The sequence below is a fragment of the Tachysurus vachellii genome, chromosome 15 (assembly GCF_030014155.1).
Source record: "Tachysurus vachellii isolate PV-2020 chromosome 15, HZAU_Pvac_v1, whole genome shotgun sequence".
Lineage (NCBI taxonomy): Eukaryota > Metazoa > Chordata > Actinopteri > Siluriformes > Bagridae > Tachysurus > Tachysurus vachellii.
The window spans coordinates 23,100,790-23,123,438 of record NC_083474.1 but is presented as its reverse complement, the minus strand read 5'-3'; the positions used below and the strand labels follow the sequence as shown (position 1 = coordinate 23,123,438).

The window sequence follows — 22,649 nt, the reverse complement described above, 5'->3', positions numbered from 1 at the left end:
TACTTACGTTTTAATATGAGGATGTATAATGATGTGTGTAACAACGCCGAATCAACACTGAGTGGTTGTCTTTGAAAAGTGTTGAAAAAAGTGGAAAATCTTCTTACAGCTTTCTTTGTTCAAATAAATTTTGGTCTTTTTGTCATGAAAGAATGCAAATATAATAAATATATATCTTCATTACCTCACAAGGTTATATCTACTTCATCTAATCTTTTGGAGCTTAAAGTCATGCTAACTGTAACAGCACTAAATGATCTGTAATGTGCTTCATCAACCAGCAGAGGGCGTTTACTGTAAAAACAGAAAGATCTCGGACTGGAGTTATGCGTTTGTTTTCATTTATTGTTTAATAATTACTGTATTTATCCAGGCTTAGAACACAGAAACGAGAATAATGGACAGTTTGGATTATGTGATGTAGCTTTGCGTTCCATGAATTTGGTCCCAGAGATTTAGCATCAGAGTGTGTGAGCTAATGCTAGTCAAAAGAAGACTAGGTTACTATGGTAACAGCTCATATGCCAAATTATTATAACAGCACTTTCCAAAGTTTTTAATTACACATATTACAGAAAAAGAAAAAAATATATATCACACTTCAAAAAAATCCATTTATATTAATGTCGGTGGAACAAGTTAGATCCTGTGGTCTCATGTTATAGCAGCTATAAACAGTCGTTCCCTCAGCAGCCAAACTTTATTCTCTCTCGCAACACAATAACAGAAAAAAAAACACATTGCTGTTTGTTACATCATGTTACCACAGAAACCACAAGGAAACTCCTCTGTCCTGAAGATGTGGAAAACACACACACACACATAAACACACACACACTGGAGACTCCCTCACCACATCAAACAGAAGTAAACATCCCCATACTTCAAGAAAGCTTCACCACATCCATGATTAATAAAATGCATTTATCAGTGGACTGTGAGATTTAGACGTCTTTTGAATGAGTTGTTACCATAGAAACGACAACATATTAGAACCAGTACATTAATATATACCTGCACTACAGTCAGAGCGCCGTAGTCACCAGCGCTGTGGTGTAGCAGCTAATATCATAGTGTAAAGGTCACGAGGGCGTTTCAAATTTCCATATCATTTATATTTATAGTTTACAAATGATTCCTGCTCAGATTCTATTTATTTCTATTTTGGATGCTTTTAATACTGGAATTAAATTATTTGTATATTATACACAACAGTTCATCCGTGAACTCAATTGAATAATAATACAAACTGGTTGTTCATTCATTTACTCACTCATCTTCTATCGCTTATCCGAACTACCTCGGGTCACAGGGAGCCTGTCAAGGCAGCCATCGAGGCAGGATACACCCTAGATGGAGTGCCAACCCATCACAGGGCACACACACACACACTCTCATTCACTCACACAATCACACACTACGGACAAATTTCCAGAGATGCCAATCAACCTACCATGCATGTCTTTGGACCGGGGAGGAAACCGGAGTACCCGGAGGAAACCCCCGAGGCACGGGGAGAACATGCAAACTCCACACACACAAGGCGGAGGCGGGAATCGAACCCCCAACCCTGGAGGTGTGAGGCGAATGTGCTAACCACTAAGCCACCGTGCCCCCCCAAAATGGTTGTTATATGAGGATAATTAATGTTCTAATTTTACACAAGACGAAGTATAAATCATAACTCTTTTCTCCTCTCATGCACAGTCCTCAGTCTTATTTTACGGACGAGTCCAGGATTTCTTTGTATTCCTCCATCTCACGCTTTCCACCACAGAGGACTTTGACGAGGCCGAGCACTATTACGCTGGTGACGATGACGGTGGCGCCGATGATGTCACAGACAGATGGGAGCATGTGCAACACGACCAGCTGCAGAACCATCGCCACCACGAGCTCCAGATGCTGCACCTGACCAACACACAAAATCAACACCATCCTTTTAATTTGATGTTTAAAAAAATTGTAGCAATACGAGCAAAGTTAGAATTTCCACAAACTTGAATTCATTAGAATTTATGTCAACTATGATGGAATCTTCTGTGGGATCGGACCGGACGGCAAACCTTCGCTCCACTCGAGAGAGAAGCTCTGACTCAGTCACCTAAACTTTAGATTCTTACTCACCCATTTTTCCAACCTTCAGAACTGACCCTTCACTTGATGTCTAATGAACCACAACCTCTGACAGAAGCTGCTGTTCCCAGATCATCAGCGTTAATCACTTCACCTGTCAGTGGGTTTTATTTCTTATGTTAATGTGTTAGTCACAGCAGGTGTGTATATAGTGTGCATTACCGTGCTGACTAGCGCAGGGTGGAGGCGCTGCAGGCCGTAATAAACCCCCAGGAAGGAGATGGTGGAGCAGAAGCTGATGGATATGAGGAAGATCCAGGTCTCCGCATCGTGTGGAATGACGGGTTCCTGCAGGAGGAACATGGAGCAGCAGGACCAGAGAGAACCCATCCATCCAAAAGTAAACAGTGCTGTCCACAAGCTCACCTGCTGCTTCACACACCTGCACAGGTGTACACACTCTTTATAAAACATAGAATTTATCAGTAGTTTTTTTATCAAATCGGCTTGGCCACATTATTGTACTTACTAAAATCACGGCCATTTTATGGCTCCATCTTAAATTCTTCTGCTCATGTCTAGTCAGTGTCCTAGTGATATTGCTAGTTTGTATGTTAGCCTGTTGACCTTTATGGTAGTTTATAATTTGTTAACAAACCTGTATAAAATCATAGAGAGTGCCGCCATCAGTCCTGCCAAAACCATCAGGACGTAACCAAACGCCTCCTGCCAGAACCCAAGCGGCTTTTCCTCACTAGCGAGGTTGGGGATCAGGATGAAGCCGAGCCCAAAGACACTGCAGGAGACAGAGATTATGTCTGTCACACCGAGTCGCTCTTCAACGAGCAGGAAGGACAAGACGGCACTGAACACTGTAGCGCTCGCTCTCCACACGATAGCGCCGTTAGCAGGAGGAACTAGTGCGAAGGACGTGTATGCACAGGAGATGGAAACGACATTAAATATTCCATAGGAGAAGAGATGCAGCCTGCAGCCTTGTGGCCCAAAAGGCGCCTCCTTGTGGTAAAGAACGACAGCGATGGACAGAACCTGGAGGACAGAGCGGACAAAGAGAAGCTCGAGCGACGGGATGTGGGATAAATCTGCAGCTAAACGTGTCAGGAGCGAGACACATCCATGAGCCAGCGCTGCACCAAAGAGCACCGCCCACATCACACGTGACGAGAACACGCTGGCCTCACTGAAGCTCTGCAGCTGACCTCTGACCCCTTTAGACACTCTTGATCTCGATTCAGACTGAAGGTTAAACACAGTTTTGTGTGATTTGCTGTCAGACGTCTCTGCTATAAAGGCACCAAAATCCTCAAAGGACGGAGCATCGTCGTAGCTCTCATCTCCACGTCGGGGAAAATGGGAGCCGTATTTTAGCATCACCGCAGTCGGGTGGATTTTTGCACTTTTCTTCGAGCTGAGCAGACGCTGCATCAGAGACTTGTCCATGTTCTTCCTTTAAAGAAGTGAGACGAGATGCCTGTTATTTAGCCTGCTTTAAACTTTACGATAAGCATGAAATTACCTGCTATGGTTAAGTAAATACATTGGCATCAGTTACGTTAAGACGTAATGTATTTTCACCAAAGGTGCCATGTTCTAACTTATTCCTGAAATATCAGGAAATGAAACAGAAATTCTGATCTTCTCTCATGTTCATCTTTTACTCTGAAACCCAAATGTCTTCATGTGTAGAGCAAAAACACTTATGAAGAGAAAATGAACAGCTTCTATAACAACAACCTGCAACATGAATTAAATATAACGATCTGGTTTGTCAGTGGATTAAAAGGCACACAGATAGCGTTTATCACACTGATCAATAAAATAAATAAACACCATATTAAACAAACAAACAAACAAACAAACAAACAAACAGCTAGCTCAGACGTTAGCTAATTTTACTCCATAATATATGAATTTAAAAAGGCATTATATCATAAAAAGGAAGGTATTAAATAAAATAATGTTACAGACACAATCACTGCAGTAGCTTAATATTTATTGGAGTTGATACCTTTCCATTAATAAATGTCTCATTAAAGTAAACTACACGTACCTGTGATTGATCTGTTACTATAGAAACGAGAAGGTATCAGAGTCGGTACATTAATATAAACCTGAGCTACAGTCAAAGCTGCTGTTAGAGAGAATGAATCAACACCTGATTACCAACCAGGACTCAGGACTCAGAACTCAGAACTCAGGACTCAGGACTCAGAACTCAGGACTCAGGACTCAGGACTCAGAACTCAGGACTCAGGACTCAGAACTCAGGACTCAGAACTCAGGACTCTGTGGTAATGGAAACAAAAACACAATTAAAGACAAGAACCAAAAAACTGTTGTAACCTGATAATAAACACTGACTATTACATCTAAACAAACTTTTTACTCACCTCCTGTCTTTCTCCTCCATGACACTCACACTGGCATCATTTTTTCAGCTTGTTCTCTCTCTTTGTGTGTGTGTGTGTGTGGAGTTGACTCACGCACTGCTTTCTGGTGACGTTGCTTCTCTGTGTGTGCCGGTTTCCCTGAACTCTGAATTAAACCTTATGCAGGAGAGGGAGAGTCTGCACACACACACACACACACACACACATGCACACACACACTTTACGTATGCAATAATGATAATGACTTCACAACTGCACTGACTGGTTCCTCCTCTCATCAGCACACATTATTTTCTCTTCTCTATCTCTCTCTCTCTCTCTCTCTCTCTCTCTCTCTCTCTCTCTTTAAAACAAACACACACACACACACACAAATATGATTTTGTGCATTCATATTTAATGTCATTACCATGCTATTACCTCCACCACACACACACACACACACACTATGAAATATTTTAGACTAATGTATTCATACATCATTTAATTAATGGACATTCACTCATTAAGCATTACAACACACATTCAGTTTTCTTCATCATCATCGTTTTGTTCTTCTCCATTCACGCCCCCCCCCCCACCCCCCTCTTCTTCTTCATCTGGAGGGAAACAAGAAAACCTGATCCATCTTCCTCATCTTTTATTCTTCTAATTGTTATGAACCTGTTGTTCTCTTTTCTTTTACTGCAGCTTGAATTTGTACTTAAAAAAGTAACATAATAATATTACCATCTGGTTATTTCATAGTGTGTGTGTGTGTGTGTGTGTGTGTGTGTTTGTGCTCTGACGTGGCACGCCAGTGACGTAAACAAAGAACCTTCGTCACTATGGAGCAGTTTTGTCACCATGGGAACTGTGATGGAGTGGACTGAAACGGTCATGGGAGAAATTCACTGTGTGTGTGTGTGTGTGTGTGTGTGTGTGTGCGTGCGTGTGTGTGTAATGCCTCAGTAAACAGACACTGTTTGATGAGTAATATTTTGTGGAGGTCCAGTGGTGAAGGTTAATGATTCTGTGTTGACTTGTACATGATGATGTTTATGGAATTTTTATTTTAAAAAAATGTGTTCAGTTCTCAACATTTCTGATCAGATATACTGTAGTGTACATTATCATCATACACTTTTTATATTCATTTCTCCATAAAGATTTATTGTTGCCTCAATGTTTCTGTTTCATATTTATGACTTAGATACACAAATAACAGAATAAAGATGAATGACTTTTTACTCAACACACTAAGGCTTTTTTTTATTGACTCCATATGTTCAGTACTCGAGCCATCGATCTCACCGGGACACACACGTACCTGTCCAATGATCCACCAGTGCACATGCTCAAGAGTCTCAGATGAAATGCTCATTAGTAGGTATGTAGGTATCAGGTGATAAGGTATCAGGCTTCAGGAGAATTCATGTGAGGCTTTATGGCTTTGTGTGATAGAGAGGTGAACTTCAGAGCAGCTTCTGAATAAAAAAACACAATGAATACATCCATAAACATAACATAAGTCTATCTCACAGGACAGAACCCTTTATTCCTTAGTATATGTGTTTATGCCACACAACAATCAGTGACTCATCAGTCACACAATAATCAGTGACTCAGTACATTAAACTGTCACCTGCTCGCGGTGTTGTTGCACTCCGTGTCCACCAGAGGCCGCTGCAGCGCGACATTTAAGATCAAGGGTTTGTTCATCTGAGATTTATTTTAATTCTGTACACTAAACTCAGCATTTTAACAGCTTTATCATATTTAATATTTATATCTGAGACTCGAAGAGGTAGGAAACGTAACATAGATAAACATAAACATACATAACAGTTGTTAAAGTAAATAATAACAATAAAATAAGTGATAGATTAAGATTTTATACATTTAGCAGACACCCTTATCCAGAGTGACTTACATTTTTATTTCAATTTATACAACTGACCAATTAAGGGCCTTGCTCAGGGGCCCAGCAGTGACAGCTTGGTGGACCTGGGATCTCACAAGCAGGTGTCATTACTGTATCTACAGGTCCAGTTAAGATCATGATCATCATCACAGCTTAACTTTTAAACCTTTTTCACTGCAGCGTAAAAGCTTATAATCAAAATGAACAATTTTATAAAGCAACACTGTTGTACAACATATTATAACATAAATCTGCTGTGACTTTCATAAACAAAAAAGTAAGAAGCATAAAGGAACAACTTTTAAAACTCTTTTATTTATTTTCAAAAAAATTAAAGGGGAAAAAAGTCATGCGAACACACGAGGCATCTCCGAGCGAAACCTCGTCAAGTCTGAAAGCAAGACAAAAAAAAAATACACATGGAAATATGTTTAGATTTATATATAGCTATATATATATGATGATATAAAACTTAAAATAAGGCTGCACACAGAGTTTGATGTTAATCAGCTGCACAGGGTTGAGGGTTTGCATAGATCGTTAACGTGAATAACGGCGTAACACTACAGCAGGTTTCATCTTCACTCTTGATGACTGAGCTGGGAAAAGTCCAGGAAAGATGATTGTTGTCCAACGCCAAATTCATCGCACACGTCGTCATAGAAACACTGCGGTTCAACATCTGTCCGTTTTTCAGCGTTTAAAACTCCACCTCCACCACGCAGTGGCAGAGACTAACGCCAAAATAATACAGTAACATTAAATACAGAGGCATTTACAGAGGTTGTTAGAAAACACACTGCGGCTACAGGATACACACACTCACAATCACGCACTCACACACACACACACACACACAAACACTTATTATAAATTATATATATTATATATTACACTAATTACATAAAAACAGTGAACAGTTAGAGAGTGTGTCAGAGTTAGAGTTAGCGGCAGTGCTAATCCAACACACACACACACACACACACTTTAATGATTTAAGATGATGTCATGAGTCAACCAAAAGTAAAGTGGACAAGGTTGTAGTGTAGAGGGCAGAACAGCACCCCCTATGGTGCACATACGTCACTACATGTCAAAATGCTAGTCGCTAACCCAAATGTTAGCAATCAAATACAAATAGCAACCACTAACCACTAAGTGCTAGCTAAACCAAACACTAGCGGTTAACTCGCATGCTAACAGGTAACTTGGGGAAGGAGAGAAGTCCCTGCATGAGTTCCCTGTTTAAAAGGCGACCATGTTGAAGCCAGACTGATCGATGTGGCAAAGCTTTCTAGAAGTCTCTACTAAATGTTTAAAGATTGTCCTGTTTTAGTTCCCACGTTTGTAAAATTGTGAATATGGAAATGTTTAGAGAAGTTTGAATTTCAGTTTGTAGTCAAAGTTACAAAAAAAAAGAAGAAGAAATAAAGTAGTAAATAAACATCGAGTCTCCACAACATATTTCATGTTAACATGCAATACCTGAAGTGGCCACAGGGCACCGTGACTACATCACTATGACTGGTTCAGCACTCAGTATTAATGTGCAATATTTTATTGTGCATCATTTCACTCACACAAAAGCACATTCTAATAAACTGTTCCAGCTTTATGCTAACCCTGCGGCATCAAATCTCACAGCCACCGTCGGATTGTTTTGATTGTTTTTGTTTTTTAGATTGCTTTAGTCACAGGTTGCGAATCTTGTATTCATGTTAATATTTCCTAGCTAGCTAGGACATAACTAGTTGACATAACTGCCTGCAAATTAGCAAGTTTATTTGTTGTTACTAGCTAGCCATTGCATGGTGTCCGTCTCTCCCAGTACGTACTGGTGCTCTCATGACTTTCTCCACTTTAACCATGTTGGGAAACCAAACTTTTGTGTTTTTAAATTTACCAACCCATCTGAGAGAAATGTTAACGTTCCTGACTCTTCTGTCTACTTTCCACTGTCACTGATTCCTTACTTTATCTATAAACATCTACGTTCTGGCTCGCTTGTGCTCGGTGCGCACATTTTTCAGTTGCTTAGCAACAGTGGTATCCTGTCTGTTAGCACTCGAATACCGAGTGAAATGTGTTCACGTTCATTAACTAGCTTTGCTAGTTGACTTGCTAAGAGCCGATGAGTACGAAATGAAATGATTGACAGAGAAACGTCCACCTTCTGAATGATTCCGTCTTTTCTTAGCTAGCTAGCACATCCTTGCCGCGTGCGTTTCCCAGTTGCTTAGCAACAGTGTTCTCACAGCTATAATTTCCTACACTGGTGTGTTGGACATTTTGTTCAAGGCACAAATTTACAACATTAACGTGAACATATGAAGAATTTGTGTCGCTTAGACAAAGTTACACAACAGAAATCTCAATTTTTTTATTACAATTATTTTCCTTCTTTTCTTCCAGTCTAAGCTGTGCTCTGATTTTAAATGTACAAATGTGAGATTTTGACACCCACAGCGTTTCCTTCAAGCCAGAACCCTAATAAAGTGCCCTACAGCATCTGTCTCATGTCTTATAATGTCTTTTTATTATTTTTATTTTCATTAAATAAAGTGGAACCAGCCGGCTGTTTTATTCAGATCACGAGTGGAGTTTGTTGGTGATAACGGTTAAGACATACAGAACAATTTGTTTGGAGTTTACGATCTCTCACTCTCTCTCTCTCTCTCTCTCTCTCTCACACACACACACACACACACACACACAAACACAGTCTGTTTCTGCACTGTATAAAAGTGTGTATTTCCTGTGAGCGAGCTTCAAGTTGATCACGGAGACAGATCAGAGATCACCAGTTTGTTCATTTTGTTTCCGATATCAGATGTAACAGGAAGCTCCTCACACTCGTAATCATCCTCAAAAGAGCTGCAACAGCAACAACACACACACACACACACACAAAACCTGTTAACTAAATATGTTGTATCAGACATCGAACCTAATGCTAAATGATAATCAATAATCAGCTGATGACTCATTTTTAAATACAAGCATCTAACTAGAGGTTACTCGCTTAACCAAGTAAACCCTGACCAGGTGATGAATAACCCACATTACAGCAGACTGCTCTGTGATACACATTAGCATTCTGGGTAAATATTAGCAGCTAACAAAAGATAGATTAGTGTGAAATTATTGTGTGTGTGTGTGTGTGTGTGTGTGTGAGTGAGTGTGTGTGTGTTTACCCGTCGTGCAGATGCTCACTGACCGTCTCCTCTGCTACCAGGATCTCATACTCTTCTGATGCGTACTTATCCCAGTCTGAGGGCTCCGGACCCTCACTTTCCACATCCTACACACACACACACACACGCACACACATGCACAAACACACACTTTAGTGAAAAAGTGATGTGATGTACACTGATGTGATACGGTGACCCAGACTCAGAATTCACTCTCTGCATTTAACCCATCCAAAGTGCACACACACACACACACACACAGCAGTGAACACACACACCGTGAACACACACCCGGAGCAGTGGGCAGCCATTTATGCTGCGTCGCCCGGGGAGCAGTTGGGGGGTTCGGGTTCCTTGCTCAAGGGCACCTCAGTCGTGGTATTGCCGGCCCGAGACTCGAACCCACAACCTTAGGGTTAGGAGTCAGACTCTCTAACCATTAGGCCACGACTTCCCCCTTTAGTGCATTACAGTATATAGATGAATAGATTTGAGGTGGAAACTGAAGACTGACAGATAAACAGACCTTCTGCACAGAGAACGGGTCTCTCTGCTCGTGGTCCAGGTATTTATCCAGGTTAAAGAACGTGTCGAAGAAGATGTGGGCCATCCTGCAGCGCTTCAGATCACGCAGAGTAATCTTACCTACACACACAATGATTATTGCACATAAGCATACACATCACACACTCCATAAAACTACATATACAGCGTCGCTTGAAAGTTTGTGAACTCTTTACTAATTCCTATATTTCTGTATAAATGTGACCAAAAACATCATCAGATTTTCACACGAGTCCTAAACGTAAACAAAGTGAACGCAATCAAACAAACAAGCCAAAAGTTTTATTTCGGTTTCAATCCTCCACAAATTATTTCTCCAAAAAGTCCTCTGTCTTGTCCACATGAGCTTTGGTAAACTTCATGGACAGCAGAGTTTCTCCTTGTGACTCTGAGGATGTTCAGTGTTCACCTGATGGCAGACTCATGAACAATAACATTAGTAAAGAGACCTAGGTATCAATGGTCTTAAATTTCCTCCATTTCTACAGAATCTGTCTGATTCTACGTAGATCTTTGGAGTCCAAACTCTTTAGAAATGATGTTGTAACCTTTTCCATCCTGATGAACAACAATAGCTCTTTTTCTGAAGTCCTTGGAAATCTCTGTTGTATTTGCAACGATCCCCTTCCACAAACACACGTCATGCACATCGTGATAATAAAATAATAAAAATAAATTCAAATAAAATGTAATTATTTAAGGGGGGCACAGTAGCTTAGTGGTTAGCACGTTCGCCTCACACCTCCAGAGTTGGGGGTTCGATTCCCGCCTCCACCTTGTGTGTGTGTGGAGTTTGCATGTTCTCCCCGTGCCTCGGGGGTTTCCTCCGGGTACTCCGGTTTCCTCCCCCAGTCCAAAGACATGCATGATAGGTTGATTGGCATCTCTGGAAAATTGTCCGTAGTGTGTGATTGCGTGAGTGAATGAGAGTGTGTGTGTGTGTGCCCTGTGATGGGTTGGCACTCCGTCCAGGGTGTATCCTGCCTTGATGCCCGATGACGCCTGAGATAGGCACAGGCTCCCCGTGACCCGAGGTAGTTCGGATAAGCGGTAGAAGATGAATGAATGAATGAAATATTTAAATAAAACAGGACCCTCATGGAGACCTGGTTGTCGTCTCGTTGACTGAAATTTGACACGGATTTGACCTTCAAATTAAATACTAAACCTAGATGTTCACATACTTTTGCCTGTCACAGATATATAATATCGAAACATTTTCCTGAATAAAAAAAAAAAAAAAAAATGACCATGTATAATATATTTGTCTGATTTGTTTTATAATGTTCACTTTGTCTGCTTTTGGGACTCTGATGATGTTTTGGGACACATTTACTCTAGACATTTACTCTAGACAAATCTAGACATTTCTAAAGGGTTCACAAACTTTTAAGCAGCACAGTATATGACACTAGAGAACATTCCTACAGAACACGACTCTGCTCACACACTGATGCTCTAAAGTATGAGACAGAGCAGGATTCGGTATCTAATGGACCCCAGTGTGATGAAGAGGCATTCGCTAAATTCCAGGGGTTTCGTTACCACGACGTAAAGTGGGTGTGTTTCCGGAGGTCTTGGAAAAATGCCCACTTTAAAAAAAAAACCCACCATACTACGAAGGACAAAACAGTCATACAGGTAGATTTATTTTAGAAAACAAATAAACAACCAAAAACTACGGTTAGGGTTAGGGTTAGATTATCAAATAGGCCACGCCTACCCAATGACACAATATCTGTTACGCTGTTCTGAAATCCCTGGAAATAAGTGCCTGCCATGATGAAGACCTCGTGTTTTCCTTTAGTAATGATGGTTGAATTCTCATTCTACAGTTTAGCCTAATGAAAGCACACTGATATTCGAACCCTGCTGTAAGTGAAGAGGACCTGAAAGAGACCCTGTTCTCATTATAAGGTGACTTCAGTCTTGAGTGTAACCTTTATAGAGAACCACTTTTTAAGGGGGAGCCGTAAGAAAGCGTTATTTTGGAGTTATTGAGTTTTGTTACGTCTGAAAGTGATTTCTCTTGAGTGTTACTTTTGAGACTGTCGTTTCTGACTCGTTATTTTTAAGTCTTAACGGTTTTAATGGTGTTAAATGATTTCCTGTTGCAGGGTGAGATGTTTGACCTCTGACCAGTTACTGACCTTGGCTCTCTGGTTTGACAAGGTCAAGCATCTGGCACAGCAGGTCTTGGAAGGGCAGAGGTTCTATTCCCATCCCCTCCATGCGCTCACACTGTTCCTCATAGAAGAATTCCAGCTCATACATGGAGAGAACTCCATCTCCATCCAGATCCATAGAGCGGAACCAGTACTCTATACTGCACACACACATCGTCGTCGCCGTTATAAACACACTCACAATACACGAACACACATCACACTGGATTTCTACAGTTACCTTGTTGGGTTCTTCTTATCCTCTTCTGAGATGAGGAACCACACAAACTCAGCGTAACTCATACGTCCTTCTCTCTGCACAGAGTTTCCCCTGAAACACACACACATTTATAATTAATAACCTAAACATTTTGTGTGTGTGTGTGTGTGTGTGTGTGTGTGAATTCAGTGCTGGTGGTGTTTTCCTCTCACCGAGTGACAGCTCCTGAGAAAAGTCTCTCGATGATCCTGCTGGATGAAGCTGCGATGAAATAAAACACATTTCAACACAAACTCCATTTTTAGTGCATCGTCTAAACACATCTTCACGAACATGTCTGAATTAGGGCTGCATTCAACGCGGCAAAAATATCACGCCGCCACAAAAATATAACCCGCCGCCTCGGTGCTGACGGAACACGATAGCTTTCACAATATTTAGTTCTGCTGAGGGTTGATAAAGAAGTTCCTGCAGCGTCACATTTAAAACAGAATAATCTATTAAAAGATGTTTGCTTCTTTCTAGAAATAAATGCTTAGAAGAAAATAAACATCATATTAACATTACACTAAATACATTTATAGTGTCTCTCGGTACCGCGGAAGCCATTAAGTTTCAGTTAGCGCTTGATGCTAAGTTCACATTTTTGTAACACGACGCATTTTCTGAATATTTACCGAACACATTGGAGGTATGTGTGTGTGTGTGTGTGTGTGTGTGTGTGTGTGTTTGTGTGTGTGAACTGATTTGTAACCTCACCATGGTCGTTATATCGTGAGAGATCTTTGGGGTCGATGAAGAGATCATGGTCAGTGTCCAACTCCCAGAACTTACAATAAATGACATAGAAGTGTTCATAAGAGAAATAATCTGTGATCTGATTAATATCGTCCTCCTCCTCCAACAGGGCCAGTGTCTGTACACACACACACACACAATAAATACCTTATTTTTATTTATTTATATATATATATATATATATATATATATATATATATATATATATATATATATATATATATATATATAAAATGATGAACTAATAGCAGCTCAGGAAGCCAGATATCTACTTGTACTCAACACACTGTGGACAATAAGTTGAACTTTCACATTAGCTAGTTAATGTAACGGTAAGCTAATGCTAGCTAAGTCAGTTAGCGTACACATACGGTTTTAAACAAACAGTCCATGCATTACGAGGGAGAATCAGTAACAGCTCAACCGAGTTGCCTTCAGAAGTTCCGAACTAACTAGGAGGACACTGGAATTCTTCACTCCAACCTTCACCTCCACACCATGTCTTCATGGAGCTACACAGAGACATCGCCATGCCGGAGCAAGGTTTAATAGTGAAGTGAAGACTGTAACACTACAGCTACAGAGACGCTCACTACAACTGTGCGTTTCCAATGAGGAGAAAAAACCCCCACAGGTGAGAAGGTCAGGTGATGACACTTATATATCATTAAACATCATGATTATTATAAACGTTTAACACTTTAAGAAACAATAATTATGGACCAGCTCTAAGGTGAGAGCCTGTGTGTGGTGTATGTTCAGTATATGAGGCTGGAGGTGAATCATTACCCCTTTTAAACCCCGGCTTTCCTGTTTGTTTTTAGCGCGGCCTCGCTCAGTTTCACATGAGCTTTAAATAAGCCTGACCTGACTACTCCAGCAATTCTCTACTCCAGTGTTCACTTGGTCACAAGCAGAATTTAAAGCAAATAAACCGGAGTAATGTGTGTAAATGGTGTAAAAGGGTGCAGTGAAGTGATCAGGAGCAATAGACTGTGTACCTGAAGGAAGTTACTTCTCCTGAGCTCAGTCATGGTGATCCTACCTGTCCACGAACGATTCACTGTGTAAAATATCCTCTGGATCACCTACACACACACACACACACACACACACACACACACACACACACACACAATCGTTGGTCATTTTTAAACACCTATTTTCCACAAATGTTACTGATGGATGTCCACAGATAAACAGTTTGGGGTGTGGTTGTGATTCGTTTAGTTGTGTGTGTGTGTGTGTGCACGAGAGAGAGTGCTAACTGTGCTAATAATTGGTGCTGCAGTGACAATAGCTGAACACTAATATTTCAGACCAGCTTCTGCTTGCTGTTAGTTTTGTCTTCAAGTGAGCAATAGAACAGGAAGCAACCAAATATGGTCAGGGGGCAGAGGTCTCACTGTTTCCGTGATGTCACACATGACTATAATTACTAGTCCCTCTAAAACACACACTCAGAGCGACAGGCGTGTCCCAGCTGTCCACAGACAGACAGACAGACACGCAGTGGTTCATGTCCCAGTTTGATGAACTCAGCTCAGTTTTAAAAATAATCACACACTTTCTAGGGACCGTTGGCTATGATTCAGCTACAGAATGAGAAAACAAGTACAGGCCTGTTAAGACAGCATGGCTGCCACAATGATGAGTGATTCTGATGCTGAACGTAGTGAATGTAATCGTGACGTACGGTGGTGATGTAGCGGGAATGGAATTCAGGAGCGTCTTTTAAAAATGTCAGACCCGGATGAGTGTCCACGACGTCCTGAAAGGAAATAAAACACCGTGATTAAACATAAAATGAACACAAATATATGGTTTACACACACACACACACGCACACACACACACACACACACACACACACACACACACACAAACACACACACCTGTAAGAGGGGGATGAAGTCTTCCTGTTCCAGGTACGTGCAGCCCGGCTTGGCCAGCAAGTAAACAAACTTGGACGCATCGTCATAGCAGCTGTGTAACAATCTGCACAGAGAAAAAGCAAATATGTGTGTGTGTGTGTGTGTGTGTGTGTGTGTGTGCGCGTGTGTGTGTTTGGTTTATGATATTAATTTTCCTGATGATAATCTACTTTTACTCCCAGCTTTCTGTATTTACTGTACATCACACTTCCTGTTGTATGGATGGTTCCACACAGACACACTATAAAATTAAACTGGGTATCTCTACATCAACACTGTGTAATCTCAAAGTCTACTGTAGGGAAGTTTACATCTCTATTGCTCTACATTTCTTTGTGACAAAAGCTGTTGTTATAATCACATTTCATAAGCTTGACATCCATCACTGGAGAGTGATGACATCCATCTACTGAGATCAACCTTACGGGAGAGATCTACTGAGATCATCTTTACTGGAGAGATCTACTGAGATCAACCTTACGGGAGAGATCTACTGAGATGTCATCTTTACTGGAGAGATGTACTGAGATCATCCTTACAGGAGAGATCTACTGAGATCATCCTTACGGGAGAGATCTACTGAGATGTCATCTTTACTGGAGAGATCTACTGAGATATCATCTTTACTGGAGACATCTACTGAGATATCATCTTTACTGGAGAGATCTACTGAGATCATCATTACTGGAGAGATCTACTGAGATATTTTTACTGGAGAGATCTACTGAGATATTTTTACTGGAGAGATCTACTGAGATCATCTTTACTGGAGAGATCTACTGAGATATTTTTACTGGATAGATCTACTAAGATATCATCTTTACTGGAGAGATCTACCGAGATATTTTTTACTGGCGAGATCTACTGAAATCTTTCTGGAGAGATCTACTCAAATCTTTCTGGAGAGATCTACTGAGATATTTTTACTGGAGAGATCTACTGCTCTACACAGTGTTATGTAACATGAGATAAATAACAGTGAGTAATTAGAAGAACATCTGAGAGTTCAGGAATAAATCTGAAAATAAATCTCGTTATGTAGTCATGTGTCATGTATGAGTCGGTGTATTAAGATCTTAATTATGTCTCTGTGTGTCAGTGCTGAGGCTTTCATTATAGATACGAATAAATAACGACTCCCTGACCAGATTGAAACCAGCTTTGTCATACGTGTGAACATATTTATGTCTTTATATTAGGCTTTAACTAATAGTTATTCAGTTGGATTCAAGTTTTTGGGTTTACTCACTTTCGCCATGTGGCAATAAATGAATGGACAGAGACAAAGCCAGTCCTGTCTCCTCCTGCACAGTGAAACATCGGGGCCTTCCAGTACAGCGGGCACCCACATGCCTGAGAACAATTATATTATGTAAAAAGAAAAAAGGTCTGTATTATGGCTATAAATACTTTTCAATAAATCACAAAAATATTTATCCGACGATTTTTCCTTCCTCTAATTCCTTGTCACCTTGGCAATCTTGCTCATCTTGTAGATGTCTGCCTTCTCCTCCTGCAGCTTGGCGAAGGCGGCCTCCACTTTCACTATGGCCTCGTCAATATTAGCGGTGAGGTTTGGGAGACCCGTGGGAAAATAAAAGCGTGGAATGTTAATGGAGGGAGGAGGGGGGGCAGGTGGAGGAGGAGAGGGGGAACGAGGGATGGGAGGAGGAGGAGGAGAGACAGGTTTCTTCTCCGGCTGAATCTAGAAAGAGAGATGCAAAGGAAGAATGGAAAGGTGAACGTCAGGTTTCAGGTGTTATTTTCACTGAGCACCTACTTTGTTTCTCCGCAGCTCTTGAGTATATTTTACATTATTAATGAAGTTGATCATACATTAAACTCTTTTTTGTGTGTGTGTCTTTCCGTTATCTGTTTAGGAGATAAACCATTTATTTATAAATAATAATAGAAAAGAAGCAGAAAATAAAAAGAAAATCATCATCATCATCATCACAAAGTTAAAATGCTGAACGATGAAGAAACTCTTCCTAACCCACACAGACATCCATTACTTCAGAAAATAAGCTGTAAGCCACACACACACACACACACACACACACACACACACACACACACACACACACATCAACTCTAACACACAGTGCCTTGCAAAAGTATTCATACCCACTGAACTATTTCACATTTTGACATTTTACAATCACAAACAAAAATGTATTTAATTAGGATTTTATGTGACAGACCAACACAAAGTGGCACATAATTGTGAAGTGGAAGGAAAATGATAAATGGTATCCAATGTTTTTTTTACAAATAAATATCTGTGGTGTGTGGTGTACATTTGTGTTCATCACCACTGAGTCAACACTTTGTAGAACCAGCTTTCGCTTCTAGGACTTTTGGGGTTTGTCTCTTCCAGCTTTACACATCTAGAGAGTGAAATTTTTGCCATTTCTTCTTTGCAAAATAGCTCAAGCTCAGTCAGTTCGGATGACGAGCGTCTGTGAACAGCGATTTAAATCTCGCCACAGATTCTAAACTGGATTTATGTTTGGACTTTGACTGGGCCGCTCTAACACATGAATATGCTTTGATCTAAACCACTCCATTGTAGCTCTGGCTGTATGTTTAGGGTCATTGTCTTGCTGGAAGGTGAAGCTCCGCCCCAGTCTCAAGTCTTTACAGACTCTAACAGGTTTTCATCTAAGATTGTCCTGTATTTGTCTCCATCCATCTTCCCATCGACTCTATACAGCTTCCCTGCTGAAGAAAAGCATCCCCACAACATGATGCTGCCACCACCATGTTTCGGTGAGGAGGTGTGTTCAGGGAGATGTGCAGTGTTAGGTTTCCGCCACAAAAAGTTTTTTGTCCAAAAAGTTCAATTTTGGTCTCATCTGCCCAGAGCACCTTCTCCCACATGCTTGCTGTGTTGCAAACAGGATTTCTTATGGCTTTCTTTCAACAATGGCTTTCTTCTTGCCGCTCTTCCATAAAGAGCAGATCTGTGGAGTGCACGACTAATAGTTGTCCTGTGGACAGATTCTCCCACCTGAGCTGGGGATCTCTGCAGCTCCTCCAGAGTTACCATGGGCCTCTTGGCTGCTTCTCTGATTAATGCTCTCCTCACACGGCCTCAGTTTAGGTGTCTTGGTAGGCTTGCAGTCGTGCCGTACTCTTACCATTTCAGGATGACGGATCGTACATCATGCTCCGTGAGATGTTCAAGGCTTAGGATATTAATTTATAACCTATAATATAAACCTGCTTTAAACTTCTCCACAACTTTATCCCTGACCTGTCTGGTGTGTTCTTTGGTCTTCATGATGCTGTTTGTTCACTAATGTTCTCTAACACACTTCTGAGGGCTTCACAGAACAGCTGTATTTATACTGAGATTAAATGACACACAGGTGACTCTATTTACTCATTAGGTGACTTCTGAAGGTAGTTCAGAAGTCTAACTGGATGTTAGTTAGGGGTATCAGAGTAAAGGGGGATGAATACAAACACACACCACACTGTTCAGATATTTATTTGTAAAAAAAGATTTGGACACCATTTATAATTTTCATCCCACTTCACAATTATGTGCCACTTTCTTTCGGTCTATTTTATAAAATCCAAATAAAATACATTTTTCTTTGTGGTTATAAAGTCAAAATGTGGAAAAGTTCAGTGGGTATGAATACTTTTGCAAGGCACTGTAATTGAATGGAGTGTGTCTGTGTGTGTGTGTGTGTGTGGGGGGGGGGGTAATAAGGCAAGCATGATGTTTCAGTCTAAAGCATGGCATGTACACACTCTGATTTCTAATTTACACTCTGGACACCTCGGGTTATTCACAGCTGCTAGCTAACTCGCTATTCTGTCTCTCCAAGGACCATCACACATCAGCTGAAGGGTAAATATCTGCTTAAAGGCCATAGGCAGGTGTATATCTCACACACACACACACACACACACACTTCATCAGTTCTCCTCACCTCTCACTTGCTACACTATATTATAATATAAACTACATCCCATGCAATTTGTAATTTTGTGTAAAAAAAAAAAAATTAGAAACACACCTTTCGAACGTTTGTGAAGACGTCACAAAATCAGTAATTTAGTGAGCTAGCATGTAGCATCTAGTAAGTGTGTTACACACAATGTAGAGTCATAGTGTCCAGGAAAATGAGACAGAATCATGAGGAACTTCAACATTTGTCTAAAATTACTCAGTAATTAAAATCAGTATCAACTGTTCATCCGAAGTTTGGGTTCTGGGAAAGGTTAAAAAAAGGTCAATTTTGTGTTACAATTCAAGGACTAACTTTCTGACACCCTACAAAACCAGTCTTCCGGAAAGAAGTTAATTTCTAAACAACGAAATCTATTAGACACTACTGACTGAACACGATGACAACTTTTAGGAAAGTGTTTGAGATTTGTTGTCAAAGATGCAGATAATATAGTGGTGGGTATAAATAAATAAATAAATAAATAAATAAATACATGAATTAGCAGCACTACACTTTATGAAGAACTGATAAAGATCCGCTCATCTGATAAAGATCCGTTCCAGATCACTTTTGTTTACTAAAAGACATTCAGGAAAAAAAAGAAAAGAAAAGAAAAAAAGAAAAAGACATTCACGTGAAGATCCAGAGGCATACAGCAGTTGTGGGTGTTGTTGAATGAAGAAGGTTTTAGTTTCGTATCAGTATAAAGACCATAAAGACCCACAGAAGCTCATCGGATGAACAGAGCACTTATTAAACTCAGCAGGTCCAATTCACCTGAAATTTGTTTACAGGTGATTAACATCTAGTAGATTAACTGGTTTAATTAAAGTGACTGAACTGATTTCTAATGATCAGGTTGTTTAGTTCATTACCAGAGAATTGTGGAGATCATAATGAGTCCAGGAGTTTTATTCTAGCAATATTACAGCCTTCAGGAAAGTCATGCAGTGAAAAATTAAAAAAGTATGAAGTGAATAAGAAGCAAGAAAGAAATTAAATAGATTATTTTACTGACCAAGGTTAAAAAAATGCCTGTTTGATATCTGATGAAATATAAAGAACACTTGTTAGTGCACTTAGAATTTGGACTTGACTGTATTGAACACAACAGCTGTAACTGAGGACATTACCCCTGTACTGCCCTCCCTCCTGTACACCACATTCACTCGAACACTGTATTCCTATCGCTCCTATTAATAGCCGTGTTGGTATCTGCCTGTGAATAGTTTTGTCTTCCCCGGCATGTGCAAGTTAGCCTCGGTGTGTTTTTTTTTTCTTTAATTTTATTACTGAACTGACCTGTGCTCGCTGGAAAGATTTCAACCTTTTTTTGAAGCGCGAAGGCAAGACAAAGTCACAGCCTCGTGCCAGAAACTCCAGCTCCCCCCGCAGGTCAGGGTCATCCCTGAGCGAAGAGTCCTTTATCATCATGGTTGCAAAGTCCAGGGAGAGATCGATCGGACTCCGACCGGCCAAACTGGTGAAACAAACTCCAAAGTCCTCAGTGATTTCCGCTTTGGAAGGTTGTAGGTCACGCTCTACAGCCTTCCTATGGCCTTGCTTTGCTCCCTCCACCCTACACACTAAGCACACGCGTCCTTCAAAAACTATGGTTGCAAGCTCCTGTCCACACACTCCCACCTTCTGGATCTGGACACATGGAGGTCTTCCTGGAGAATCGGAAGCTAGCAGTGAAGCTCAGGAGCATCGCCTCAACCAGACAAGGCCTTCAGGCTCCTGTCTGCTTTCTCACAAACGCAAAAACACGACTAGTGCACAAGTGCACCACCGGTGGATCCCAACTGTGCGAAACATGACCCTAGCATGGGTCTGAATCCCAGACAAGTCCCTGATCGCAGCCTGTTCTGTCCTGACAAGCACAAGAGGGGACAGAAGGGTGGGGTGGGGTGGGGGTGGGGGGCAGCTGTGTCAGATATCTGTGTGCATGGATCAGCAAAGGTGCATTATGGGAGAGGGAAGGGAAAGGAAGCCTCCCTACTCCCCCCCAACCCATTTAAATTGAGCCAAAGTTAAGAGAGTGCAGAAGATCTGCATGTGGTATGTGGAGTCGAACTGTGTTTATGCACTCGGAGCAATGAGAGAAAAGCAGTAGCTTAGAGTAAGATCCATGGATGCCAAGCTTCAGCAGGTTCACAGGGGGCAGTTTGGGATCCCAGGGGCAAGGTGGTGGCAATGACTAGAGGCATTGATGAGAAAATCAGTGTCAATTCAAATTTGAACCCTTTGAAGTCTGGCGTCCGGGGAGTTCGTAATCTAAGCTGCTGCTTTTCTCTCAGCGTGCCATTTGAGTGCCGCTACTGCAGTATGACACCAAATAGCACATCGGAATATCTCATAAATGCTTTAAACCACTGTTCCATAATTCTTCCAAAAATCTTCATTTTCTTCAATCTTCAAGCTTCATTTTAGCTTTATAATCAGGTACAGAGAGAACACAATGGTTAGATGATTCTGCTGATTTAGGGAAGAGATGGGGCTTTTTTGGGATAAAAAAGGGAGATGAGGACAGGAGATGGGAAGGGTGAGGAAAATCGTTTACCAGAAGTTCTTCATCCACCAATGCCAGGAAGAGGTCATGCCAGTTCCTGTACCGAAGTGTCAAAAGATGACTTAGCATATAAAACGAAAGTGGTTCTTTTATTAGTAGCACAAGCAGCTAGAATTAAGCGTAGCGACTCTGGAAACCCTTTGAGAAATTGAAACATGTGTGGCATTGAAAGTCCTTTTTACCATTATTTTGTCTCCATTGATTATAAAAGGGGGGCACGGTGGCTTAGTGGTTATCATGTTCACCTCACACCTCCAGGGTTGGGGGTTCGATTCCCGCCTCCGCCTTGTGTGTGTGGAGTTTGCATGTTCTCCCCGTGCCTCGGGGGTTTCCTCCGGGTACTCCGGTTTCCTCCCCCGGTCCAAAGACATGCATGGTAGGCTGATTGGCATCTCTGGAAAATTGTCCGTAGTGTGTGATTGCGTGAGTGAATGAAAGTGTGTGTGTGCCCTGCGATGGGTTGGCACTCCGTCCAGGGTGTATCCTGCCTTGATGCCCGATGACGCCTGAGATAGGCACAGGCTCCCCGTGACCCGAGGTAGTTCGGATAAGCGGTAGAAAATGAGTGAGTGAGTGATTATAAAAGGTTACTAAACACTTATAAAGCTTTCTTACTCTGTCATACCTGAGTGAGCTTATTATCTTTTATGATCTTTCACACCTGTGCCAGTCAAAAGGTGCAGGCTGTTTGTTAGTGCCTGGAATAATGGACACTACAGCAGGGGCAGAGCTCCACAAGATCAGACTTCCACTTGGGGTTTAAGACTGAGACATGGTCTTCAACTTTAGGGTAAAATCCATTTGTTTTAGTCAAGCTTGTCGATTATATCTTTATTCTTCAGTA

General features: G+C 41.1%; 2 protein-coding genes across 4 annotated transcripts in view; both read right to left on the bottom strand.

Annotated features, from left to right (window-relative positions):
• Window positions 1–1,643: 1,643 nt before the first annotated feature.
• slc35g2a (solute carrier family 35 member G2a) lies at window positions 1,644–4,632 on the bottom strand. Its single transcript, XM_060888392.1, has 5 exons — window positions 4,488–4,632; window positions 4,265–4,383; window positions 2,735–3,544; window positions 2,299–2,518; window positions 1,644–1,911 (listed from the first exon to the last, which is right to left on the bottom strand). Exons 3-5 carry the CDS (start codon window positions 3,535–3,537, stop codon window positions 1,717–1,719), a joined length of 1,218 nt encoding a protein of 405 aa, XP_060744375.1. The 5' UTR covers window positions 3,538–3,544; window positions 4,265–4,383; window positions 4,488–4,632; the 3' UTR covers window positions 1,644–1,716.
• A 2,054-nt stretch (window positions 4,633–6,686) lies between these two features.
• Window positions 6,687–22,649, bottom strand: part of ppp2r3a (protein phosphatase 2, regulatory subunit B'', alpha) — a 51,196-nt gene continuing 35,233 nt past the window's right edge. For 2 of the 3 annotated variants that reach the window (XM_060887653.1, XM_060887652.1), the window contains 12 exons: window positions 16,737–16,970; window positions 16,515–16,618; window positions 15,227–15,329; window positions 15,028–15,102; window positions 14,333–14,419; window positions 13,293–13,449; window positions 12,746–12,794; window positions 12,555–12,644; window positions 12,299–12,474; window positions 10,111–10,229; window positions 9,585–9,691; window positions 6,687–9,264 (listed from right to left, as the gene is read on the bottom strand). In XM_060887653.1, the coding sequence (XP_060743636.1) occupies window positions 9,168–9,264; window positions 9,585–9,691; window positions 10,111–10,229; window positions 12,299–12,474; window positions 12,555–12,644; window positions 12,746–12,794; window positions 13,293–13,449; window positions 14,333–14,419; window positions 15,028–15,102; window positions 15,227–15,329; window positions 16,515–16,618; window positions 16,737–16,970 (1,398 nt within the window). In that variant the 3' untranslated portion in view covers window positions 6,687–9,167. Of the gene's footprint in view, window positions 9,265–9,584; window positions 9,692–10,110; window positions 10,230–12,298; window positions 12,475–12,554; window positions 12,645–12,745; window positions 12,795–13,292; window positions 13,450–14,332; window positions 14,420–15,027; window positions 15,103–15,226; window positions 15,330–16,514; window positions 16,619–16,736; window positions 16,971–20,535; window positions 21,131–22,649 lie in introns of those variants that run through there. The other variant, XM_060887654.1, reaches the window with a different exon arrangement.

What these genes read in the sequence shown, in the direction of transcription:
- slc35g2a (XM_060888392.1), bottom strand. Translation starts at nt 3,537, where the DNA reads ATGGACAAGTCTCTGATGCAGCGTCTGCTCAGCTCGAAGAAAAGTGCA. An exon ending in CTCTCTATGATTTTATACAG is followed by an intron (nt 2,519 to 2,734) that starts GTTTGTTAACAA and finishes ACACCTGTGCAG; the next exon opens with GTGTGTGAAGCAGCAGGTGA. An exon ending in ACCCTGCGCTAGTCAGCACG is followed by an intron (nt 1,912 to 2,298) that starts GTAATGCACACT and finishes TGTGTTGGTCAG; the next exon opens with GTGCAGCATCTGGAGCTCGT.